An 11,580-nucleotide genomic window follows, 5' to 3' on the forward strand; every position below is an offset into this window, starting at 1 on the left:
CACCACACAATCCTGCCACCTCACGTGGCCACACCACACCATCCTGCTACCTCACGTGGCCACACCACACCAATCTCCCACCTCACGTGGCCACACCACAGCATCCTCCCACCTCACGTGCCCACACCACAGCATCCTGCCACCTAACGCTCCCATTGACACATCACACCACTGAAGCCACGCTGCTGTCAAGAGTGATGTCATTAACCCCTTCCCTACCGTGGTCATTTTTCATTTTATTCTTGACTGCCAAAAGTTTTATTCAGCTTTGGAGAATGTCGTAGTGCTGGACGAATTAATGACGACTGTTTCTAACGCCTTCAGCTTAAAGAAATATCTCGAAACCTGAATAAAATCGTCTGGATGTAAAAAGAAATAATAAAAACTGACGTGACTTACCGATGGAGTTAATAAATAATGTTCTTTGATGCAAACTTTAATATTACCATTTCCTTTTCTTCTTGTTTATAGTCGTCATTAATCTGTTCATTTGAACATTTGCAGTTACAGAAGGAGGCGGTTGAGAACAGCAACTCTTGCATCCAGGCAGATCAAGTCATGGCCTTTGGCAGCATCAAGCAGTCGCCACTCACTCCACAGGTAAGTCCTCTCAGAACTTGTAGAATATGCACCCTGCAATTAGTGTATCTCTGTGCCAGTGAGTATCTGGATGAAAAAGAACAGAACTTTAACAGGGTTATCTGATGCAATGTGGCTAATCCTCTTGGAAAATTGATTCACATCATTCATATGCCGCACTGGGGAGATGTGGTTTGCTGAATGAAAGAAGTGATGTGTATTTTACCTGTTATCATCAAAATGTAAAGAGAGTTGATGAAATGCATTTTGGTATAGAGACACTGTAATAACAGGCACATCCTCAAAAATATGTTAATACTTTCGTCAATCCTGCTCTGCCTACAAGACACACCGGAGACAAGACCACTCAGAAAGCATACCTCCGCCAAGTTTAACTTTTTTTTTTTCGCTCAAACTTTGAACAGTTATTCCTTCAAGGGTCCTCATTCTTCCCAATCGGGTGGAATTTCATCCACAAGTTTTCCATACTGTTGACGATAAACAGACGGACAAACAAAACGGACTAATATACTGTGTCTTTGTCGAAGGTATTGATGTAATGTAGCTAAATTGCAAGGATTAAATTTGAAGTGTTATTTTCATCAATAAAGATAGCTATAGAACCACAAATCAAAACGAAAGGAGTTAATGTCGGTGCTATGACTTTTATAATACAAGATGCTCATAAATAATGATTTCATTGTTTATACAGGTAGCTGTACAAAGACAACGGATGCGAGATGTGTACAAGGTGAACAGTGCCTATGTGGCCATCCTGAGTTACTCCTCTTTCCAAATGCGGCCGGACCTGCACCTGCCCAGTTCACACACAGGAGCTCGCAGACTGGCCAGAGTCTTCGCCAACATGGGCTACACTGGCCATGTCCACTGGGACCTGACGGCGGAAAAAACCAAACAGGTGATGACCCAAGTCAGGAATATGGACAGACTGAGTCAGTATGACTGTGCCATCTTTATCGTGGCCAGTCATGGCACTCAGGACCAACATTTTCTAACCTCCGATGGCCACCTAATGGACACACAGTGGATGTGTAACTTCTTCAGGGAATCACAGTGTGTGCAGTTGAGAAATAAACCCAAATTATTCATCTTTGACCTTTCCTGTGACACCTACAGACAAGAAAAGAGAGAGGATCAGCCAGGTCAGAGAACCAGAGTGGTTGAACCTCTGAGTGACACACTGTGCCTTTACTCCAGTGGCGGAGAACTGACATGGCACAAGGTCAGCAAGTTGGGCACCGCTTTCACCAGGTCGCTGTGTCACACGCTGGTGCATCATGGCCATCAGGAGTTTCATGATCTATACCGACAGTTCCTCACCACCTACACCACCATGGCACCATCAGCCTCCCCTCACCTTCGTAACCTTGGTTTCAGAAAAAAATTCTGCTTCACATTCCCGTCCATCACTAAATAAGCCTTAGACTCGTAATTTGTGTCAGACTTCAGCCATGAGCTTCTTAATCTGAGACGAAGTCTTGAGGAGCACACAAGTGCTTCACAAGACTCAAAACACAGTGCACCAACTTTTTTTTGATGAAGCGTTCTGTAAAAGCACAGGAGAAACTTAAGATGCCGGGATCTCTTTTAGATTATGCTTGTAAGATTGATTCATATGGAAATCCTGAGAACAATTCAGTCATGATGATATCAATAACAGTGACTGCGATGTGCATGTTAGAGTATTTCTATGTCGTGGGTCATGATTATATGGCATGCAAGACGCAATTACAGACCCACGGATGGTCTTGGCTGTGAATATTCTTCAGTAGCAAAATGTACGGATACTTCCTCTGGCGGGATGTAAAGAAAGTTCAAATATTTAGATCGCCAGCAAACTGTTTCACAGCACTGCAAACGAAACAACAGTGATAGTCTACTATTTTAATGCATGTTTTAAGACTTTAAAAAAAGTATTCTCTGTAAAAGTTTTACATAGTACTTGTAATGGGCAGCCACAATTATAATATTACAGACAGTCACAGCAGACCAGTGTTTTCATAAGTTGTTTTGTGTGGTAGTTTAACGTTCATCTTGCCTGAGGATGTGGATTATACTGTAATAAAGGTTAAGATCCAGCGTGATATACGAACGTGTTTTATATCGGTTACACAAGGAGCGGTTATATTAGTTCGGTTCCTGTACACAGTGAAGTAGCTATAATATACCCATTAACAAGGTAGCCATAATCGAGTCTAAGTATTTAAGATATTCAGCAATAACTAAATCAGATACACAAAAGCGTGCACGTAATTCATATCACCGGCATTACAGCAGTAAACTTATAGATAGTTTAAGTCGTGGAAGAGCAATATTGTCAGGTCTACAGAAATATCTGTATTTTTACAGATATTTTGATGTTCATCCAGAAAAAACAGATTTTTAGGCAAAATTTACAGAAATTTTGGAAGTCTACAGAAAAATTTACAGAAATCTGACAGGATTATTGAAAACGGTCAAAATACACGTGAATCGTGGTTTTAATCGATGTGAGACTAAATATACTAAATATTAGTACACAGTCTTTGACTCGAGGTAGTGACTGATATGAATAATGAGTACCGGAAGAGGAATTGAAAAAAAAAAAAAATAATAGAGTCGAGTGTCGTCTTTTTGAAACGTGGAAAAGTAAAGAGAACTTTATTTTTTATTTTTATCATATAGTACTTGCAAAGGTATTAATCACCAGATATCTAATATATATTTACTGATTGAATTTTTGTTTCCCTAGTTGTTCTATTGATTGAGACTCACAGGTATTTATATTCTGAGGTATACATTAAAATTATCACGGTTATTAGTCACAAAATACCTACTTTATGTTTACAGATTTTTATTTTTTGTCCGTAGATTGTGTATTGATTGAGATATATACGTTGAAATTATAATGGGTTTGTCACGAAATATTTGGATTTTTTTTTGGCTCCATAAATTTTGTAATGATTAAGATATTCACAGGCAAAGTGTCATATTTTGTTTTGCATATTAAAATTATCTTGCGTTTATAAAGTCCTATTGTTATCCTGAGTGTTTTTAGGTCGACTCCTCGTCCTAAAAACACTAGCGACGGAGCGGGGTCCTCTTTCCGGACCGGAAGGAAAGCACAAACAATGGAACAGGACATAAAAACTAGGCAGTATACCTTAACACATCTATTGCCTTAATTCTAAAACCGTTACAATATGATACAGAGTGATATTTGAGATACAGGATACAGGGACACAGAGTTAGGCTTTGATAGCATAAAATACAGTTGCACTATACACGATATGATGCATGTATACCAATGTCTAGTTATATATATGCAGATACCCGTCTTTCATTTAAACCCAAAATATATATACACTCGATACCAGGGGGAATACACAAGGTTAAGAGTCTGTGGAAGGAATATTACTATAACGATGACAGGGTGCAGATCACGACACTCGACTCGGTTACCTAGTCGCGGAGACACTTTACAAAAGCTTTTGGTCCTCCCGCTCACCCCGATCGTCATTCACAATTACGGGAAGTTCTTTTATTCTGGGCAGGTGATATTACTCTACTTCTTATTATTAAATATTTTCTACTCTACTGGGTATGTAATTCTGTTGGGTTAATAACAATAGTCACTGGTTTTATATGGATCACACTCTGTCACTGTTCACTGTTCCTCTTCCTCTGGCTTATTTTCGGTATAAGGGGCGTCACTTATTTACCCGTGTTTCCTGGGTTGTTTCACTCTGTCACTGTTCGAGGGGGAGGACCTCAGGGGGACTCTGCCTGTAGCGGGCAACGAGCTCTCAGCTCCCTTCCGGGAGGGTAAAAAAGCTGACGATCACGACCATCAAGTGATAATGACCGACCCGGTGAATTACACTACCCGCAGGGGAGTCACTGCCCGGGTCCGGGCCGTCGGTGAGTTGCAGGGAGGCCCTCCTGTCTGGGGGCCTCGACCTGAAGGGAGACCCTTACCTGGGGGTCTCGTCAGTGGGGTGCAGGGAGGCCCTCCTGTCTGGGGGCCTCGACCTGAGAGGGGGCCCTCGGGACTGGGGCCAAACAGCTGGAGGAGGCGGGCCTGACGTCAGCGGCTCTATGGGGTGAGAGAGTCGGGGTTGCCCACGCCTGTAGTCTGCTGGGCTCGCCTGGGGGTCCTGGGGGTGCGGTCGTCAGGGTTGGACTGCGGCCTCATCTCCTGCTGGTGCCTCTGAAGGACAGAGATTTCCCAGGAGTGGGAGGCAGGTCCAGTCTCGGACTTTGCCTCCACTCTGGTGACACCTCCGGGGCAACACTTCCGGGTGGTGTCGAGCAGTTCCCACAGGGGAACGCGGTAGGTTGAGTATACATGGAGACCGTGTCTTCTACAGGGAGGGAAGCACAGAGGCGACTCTCAGTCCTGGGTCTGTCACAGCCGTGGCTCCAGGTCTTTTTACCCTGGGACTCACTTTTAGCTGTCTGCTAGGGCCTCCTGCCCTTGGAGTGGCTGAGGGTACTAAAACCTCATGGCGCACTAAAGGGCCTCCTGCCCTGGACGTGGCTGAGGGTACTGACACCTCGTGGCGCACTAAAGGGCCTCCTGCCCTGGACGTGGCTGAGGGTACTAACACCTCGTGGCACACTAAAGGGCCTCCTGCCCTGGACGTGGCTGAGGGTACTGACACCTCATGGCACACTAAAGGGCCTCCTGCCCTGGACGTGGCTGAGGGTACAAACACCTCGTGGCCCACTAAAGGGCCTCCTGCCCTGGATGTGGCTGAGGGTACTGACACCTCATGGCGCAGTAAAGGGCCTCCTTCCCTTGAGGGGGTAACTATGGCCGTCGCCAAGACGTTACTTGGGACTGAAACCTGTTCAGTCCCACCCCACTGCTGGCGATGGTTGTCCCGCCTGCAAGGTCGTTGCCGATCCTTGTTCACCTGGTGTCGGGGCAGTTGCGGGGAAAAGGGGCGCAGGTCAGTAGTGGGCGGGTGACCCTCTTACCCTGGGTCATTAGCCCCCCCGTTGTGTCTTCCTGGGGTGGTGGTGTGGTGGTGGCACAGTGGTGGGGTGGGGGGTGGCAGGGTGGGGGGTCCGGTGGCGGGCATTTTACCACAGTCTTTGTCGAAAAAGTCACGACCTCGTGACTGCAGGTGGTAGGTGGTGGAGGTGGATGTCTTGTGGGCCGGGGTGAGGTGTTGTAGGAGGTTTGCCCAGTGGTGGAATATGTTGTTCGGCTCCCGATGGGGGTTGAGAGAAAGACGGATGGAGGATGGATGTTCTGTCTGGCGTAGGAGGTGGAGAAGGTGGGGTGTCCCCCAGATCCTGATGGGTGGCTGGTCGTGAGGGAGCCAGTGGACTCTGGTAACCCTCATCGTGGTGGTTGGTGCCTGGTGAGGAGACAGTAGCTGTATGCTGGAGAGTGATGGGGGGTTGGTGTTTTAATGGGGAATGGGTCTGTGGGAGGAGCATTTCACTTTGGGAAATTGGGATTTGGGAGGATTCCATCGTGCTTGGTGGAGAGGGAGGGTGATGGGGGAGGAGTTTGGGGGAGGGGGGGTTTGTGGTTGTGAGGGGCAGGCCGGGCAGCACTGGGGGGTGGTGTTGGAGTGTATCTGGATGGTGGGCGTGAGAGGCAGCCTGATCTGGTAGTGGTGGTGGTGAGTGTGGGTGTGGGGGGTGAGGGTGGTTGTGCATGTGGTGGTGGTGAGGGCGCGCGGCTGTTGGGGGGTGAGGCGGGTGGGAGTGCGGTGTGGCGTGTATAATGTGCGTCAGCCTATGTTGGGGCCCGTCAGGCTAGTCCTCTCCGGATCTGGCTGCAAGGAGAAGAGCCTGGTGGTTGTCATGGGGCATCTCCAGTACTCTTCAAGGCGGGGGGCTCCCTCAGGGTCATAGGTTGGTGGGCAGGAATCAGTACCTGATGGAGGAGCGGCTACCAGCCGTCTCCTACCATAGGGCCTGGCTACTAGCCGTGGCCTTCTAGGGGTGTGACTACCGGCTGTCGGTAAGGCCCGGCTACTGGCTGTGGTCTGGGGGAGGGAGCAGCTACAGGCCGACTCAGGGGCACCTTCAGAGCAGCTTCTGGCCATCTCCTGACAAAGGTGGGAGCAGCTACTGGCCATCTCCTGGTTACCTCCGGAGTGGCTGCAGGCCGTCTCCAGTAGGAGGGTCAAGTAGGAGGGTCAAGCAGCTACAGGCTGTCTTGTTAGGGGCACCTTCAGAGCAGCTTCTAGCCGCCTCCTGACGAAGGTGGGAGCGGCTACAGGCCATCTCCTGTTTGCTTCCAGAGTGGCTGCAGGCCGTCTCCTGTAGGAGGGTTGAGCAGCTACCGGCCATCTCAGGAGTGCTGACTGGAGCTGGAGTAACAGCTCCACCCTGTGGTTGTTGATGGTAGGCTCGCATGGAAGGTAGTCTGGTAATCCTGTTATGATGGTGGCAGGTGAGCTCCGGGTCAGAGGGGCACACGGCCCGGGCGCACTTATGTCCTTGTCATCTGGAGTCCAGGCGCGCTGTATATGCTTCTCATTGGGCCCCTTCTGGGGGGGCTGAGTTGTCCTCAGTGACATTATACTGTATTTTACCTATTATGAGTGGTTTGGAATAATTACCTCTCCTATAGAACACGTTTTATCTGGAGCCAAGCCCCATAGAAAACGCAGCCAGGTAAGGGTATTGTTACCTGTATCAGCATTTTAGACCTTAGATTAGCGATTTCTCTATGAATTTTCAATGTTTCTCATAAAAAGTGGAGGTTTTAGCCAAAAATCAAACAAAAATACAAATCGAAAATCTGCAGGGATTGAGGGAGGTCATTGGTTAAAAATCTGCTGGGATGGGGCAGGTTAAGAACATTCAGTCAAAGGTCAAGGTTGCAAGGCACTTTTTGATAGTGTGTTGGTGTTTGTTAGCAAAAAAGCTCGAAACAATTTTGATAGATTTTAAACAAACTTGATTAAACAGCTGAGGGGTAGGCAAAAAGAAATGGGTTCAGTTTTGAGAACAATCAATTAAACGTCAAGGACACAGGAAAAGATCAGTACCCAGGGTCACTGGGCAAGGTCAACTCAAACAGTTATGATCCGATATAAACTGTTATGCGGGATGTTTTTAGTCCGACTCATCCTAAAAACGCCTGCGACTGAGCAGGGTCCTCTTTCCGGACTGGAAATAAAGCACTCACAAAGGAACAGGGCATAAAAACTAGGCAGTACACCTTAACACATCTATAGTCTTAATTCAATACACTGTTACAATATAAAAACAAAGAGTTACAGGACATGATGGAGTCAGGTTTACAGAGTTAGCTTCTCAATATAATGTATCACACACAGCACTGGCAGAGAGTGTAGTTCTGCAATTATACATCGATGGCAAGTTGTAATTTCTTTATACCTGTATTATGTCCACAGGCAGAACTAGCATTTAATAGTCTAAACCAGATGCACTAGGGGTAAAGAGGGCCAGGGGTCAAGAGAGTGAACATTACTATAACTTGTCAGAGCACGAGTCGCGACACTCGGGATAGTTACTTAGTCCCGGAGACACTGTTCACAGGTTTTTGGTTTTTCCTCGCACTCTCACTGTTTCCGTATGTCTCTGTGCCCGTGTTCACTAGTCTTTTCTATTCTGCCTGGGTATTTGTCTCACGGTGTGTCACTTATATTATTCTGGCCTTACTCTTTCACTGTCGCTGTTCACTCCCATCTCTATGGTTTTTCAAGGCACACGAGATGCGTTAAAGTCACTACTTGCCCTTGTTTCCTGGGCTTAACAGAGGACGCACCCAGGCGTGGGAGGGGGCTCTACTGGGGAGCCCTTCTGCAAGAGACAGTGCACTACCCTCAGGGGTGTCACTGCCTGGGCCTTCTTCGTCAGGGGGGTGCAGTGAAGCTCTCCCATTTGGGGGCCTCGACCTGAGAGGCCCTCGTGCTGGAGCCTCATCGGTGGGGTGCAGGGAGGCCCTCCAACCTGTGGGCCTCGACCTGAAGGGCAGCCCTTCGGGGCTGGGGCCGAACAGCTGCAGGAGGCGGGCCTGTCGCCTCTCACTCTGGGCAGAGAGACGTGAGGGAGTGGAGCCCAAGCGGCCTGGCTCTGGGGCCCACCGGCCCAGTCTAGGAGCCCGGGTGCTGTGGTCGCCTGTAGGGAGGGGCGCCGTCAGGGGCAGACTGGGGCACCTCTTCCGTCTGGCGTCCATCAGGGACCGGGACCAACTAGGGGTAGGCGGCAGGACCAACACAGGGTCGCACCATCACTCCAGCAGCACCTCCAGGGAACCACACCTGGAGGGAGTAAGGAGCGTCCCACGCAGCCGAGAGGTGAAAGGCCGGCCGCACAAGGGACCTCCATCTCCGGGAGGACCCCAGGAATCACGGATGAAGGGCGTACAGTGGCCGCTCCTTCCCCCACATGTACAGTAGTCGTTGTGGCGGTTCCGCAATTCCTAAGGTCCACAGCTGAAGGGCGTACAGTGGCCGCTCCTTCCCCCACACGTACAGTGGCCGTTGTGGCGGTGCTGCTCCCGAAGGAGGAAGAGGCAGATGAAGGGGGTACAGTGGCCACTCCCTCTCCGGCACGTACAGTGGCCGTTACTGCGGGTCTGCCTGCCCCACGGGAAGTAACTGAAGGGCGTACAGTGGCCGCTCCTTCCCCGGCACATACAGTGGCCGTTACCACGATGTTACTCCCATAGGAGGAGGAGGTAGTAGATGATGGGCGTACAGTGGCCGCTCCCTCACCGACGCGTACACTGGCCGTTATCGTGGTTCCACTCCTCGTTCCTTTGCCAGTCGGAGTGCGCTCAATAGCTAACACTCTGAGGCCGTCTCCAGATGTGGCTGTAGCTGAAGGGCGTACAGTTGCTGCTCCTTCCCCCACATGTACAGTGGTCGTTGTGGCGGCGCTACAGGGAGAAACAACTGAGGGGCGTACAGTGGCCACTCCCTCCCCGGCACGTACAGTGGCCGTTACAGCGGTGTTGTCTGGGACTGAATCTGGCTCAGTCCCACCCCGAACCTGGTGAAGGCTGCCCCGCCCGCAGGGTCATGTCTTTTGCCGGCTTAGCTTCTGTCGGACCAGTTGGGTGACAGAGGGATTTAGGGCAGGGGAGCACCGGCGCCCTTCTTGCCCCGGGTTGACCTCTCAGTGATCTGGCCCTCCATGGTGTCCTCCAGGGGAGGTGGTGAGGCGGCAGCTTGGTGGTAGGGTGGTTGGTCCGGCGGTGGCGGGTATTTCACCACCTTCCACGGTCGAGAAGTCATGGCCCCGTGACTGGAGGTGGTATGTTGGAGTGGTGGAGGTCTGGTGGGCCGGTGTGAGATGTTGGAGGAGGTTGATCCAATGGCGGGTGGTGAGGTTTGGCTCCTGGTGGGGGTTGAGGGCGAGGCGTCGAGACGATGGTTGGGTGGTCTGGCGTAGGAGACGGAGGAACTGGTGTGTCGCCCTTATCCTTATGGTGGGGTGGTCATGGGGGCGTCATAGTACTCGTTCAATCTTCATCTCCGGTGGTGGTGCTTGGTGCAGGGGCAGAAGCTGTATGATGGCGAGTGAGGAGATCTTGGGGTTTATATGGGGGATGGTTTGGTGGGAGGACCGTTTTCCTTTGGGGAATTGGGAAGTTTCCACCTTGCTTGATGGAGGGGGAAGGTGATGGGGATGGTGTTTGGGGTGAGGGTGGCATGTGTTGGGGAATGGGAAGCAGGATGGGGAGGAGATGGAGGTGTTGGGGTGTATCTAGATGGTAGGCGGGAGAGGCGTCCTGATCTGGTGGTCGTGGTGATGAGGGTGGGTGGACACGTGGTGGTGTTGTGGTGTTACTGTGGGTGGTGGAGGTCGTGGGCGGTGGTGTGGCGCGTTGTGTGTAGTGAGAATGGTCAGTGGGTAAAGGGGGGGCAGAAGTGGTGGTGTGGGTGGTGTGTGCGAGAGGTGGTGTGAGCGCACGTGGTGGGCTGGAGGGCAGTGTGGCGGCAGGTGTAGTGCGTGGGGTTGGGTGAGGGGTGGGTGGTAGGACGCGGTGGTGTCAGGTTTACTTGTCGATAAATGACCAACAGCAGTTAAGACACTGCACGAGTTGTCACAGCACTAACTTGCTCGCCATTTGTAACACCCTCAATCTGACCAATAACAAGATCATAAAGTGGATTTTGAAGAGATGCTGCTAAGGTTTCACCAACAAAAAATGGAGTGTTAACACTAATTCTTACCTCTGGGTATACAAACTTCAATCTGTTTGCCATTACCACTTCAATCTTTTTACCGGTGTACTTAGACTTGGGAACTAAACTCTTCTTAACCAGCACTGTCGTACAACCTGGATCCCTTAACACATCTACTAGGACACCTTCTGCTCTCCCTTTTGCTACATTACGTCCTTGATGACCTTGTACAAGAGCGGCTTTATCATTTCTATTCCTCTCAGGGTTTCCTTTACCTTTCCCTGGCTCATATTTATAGTAACAATCTTTTGCTTTGTCGTTCGTTCGACCACAGATAAAACATGAGCGTTTAGATTATTTCATTATCGCTCCTTCACCTTTATCACCTACTTGTTGCGAGACTTCGCTACCTATCTTAGTTGTTTCACTACCCAATTTCTTACTGGATGGCATGTGAGCTTCCATATAAAGGTTTGCTAATTTTACTAATTGGTCAAAAGTCTTAATTTCGTGCTCCTTCAAAAACATAACCATATTCTTATCGCATTTGTTAATAAACTGTTCTGTCAATAATAAATCTACATCATCTTCAAATGATTCTTCACATTCCGAAAGCTCAATCCACCGTTTCAGAAAATTCCTCAGTCTATTACCGAACTGTAAAGCAGTTTCGTCCTTGTGAAAACTTGCGTTACGAAATCTTAGCCTGTTACCTCCTGCAGTACACTGGAAGCTTCTAAATAATGCATCCTTTACCGAGTCATAGTCCTTTGCTTCTGCCGGTGACAAATGTTGGCAAGTTTCTAAAGCCTTTCCTTGCAATAGTGATGTTAAACTGACTGCCTAAATTCTTTTATATCATTCTGCACTA

General features: G+C 49.3%; 1 protein-coding gene across 1 annotated transcript; it reads left to right on the forward strand.

Annotated features, from left to right (window-relative positions):
• The first annotated feature begins 558 nt into the window (after positions 1-558).
• Positions 559-2,614, forward strand: LOC145403714 (caspase Dronc-like). The gene is made up of 2 exons (XM_080275396.1): positions 559-600; positions 1,292-2,614. Exons 1-2 carry the CDS (start codon positions 559-561, stop codon positions 2,015-2,017), a joined length of 768 nt encoding a protein of 255 aa, XP_080131522.1. The 3' UTR covers positions 2,018-2,614.
• The last annotated feature ends 8,966 nt before the right edge of the window (positions 2,615-11,580 follow it).

This window comes from Coenobita brevimanus, chromosome 61, assembly GCF_032717465.1.
Source record: "Coenobita brevimanus isolate Jiangsu-jjx chromosome 61, ASM3271746v2, whole genome shotgun sequence".
In the NCBI taxonomy this organism is placed as follows: domain Eukaryota; kingdom Metazoa; phylum Arthropoda; class Malacostraca; order Decapoda; family Coenobitidae; genus Coenobita; species Coenobita brevimanus.

Excerpts from the sequence above, each read along its gene's own strand:
- LOC145403714 (XM_080275396.1), top strand. The coding sequence starts at position 559 with ATGGCCTTTGGCAGCATCAAGCAGTCGCCACTCACTCCACAG. Across the intron at positions 601-1,291 it reads AGTCGCCACTCACTCCACAG|GTAGCTGTACAAAGACAACG; the intron begins GTAAGTCCTCTC and ends TTGTTTATACAG.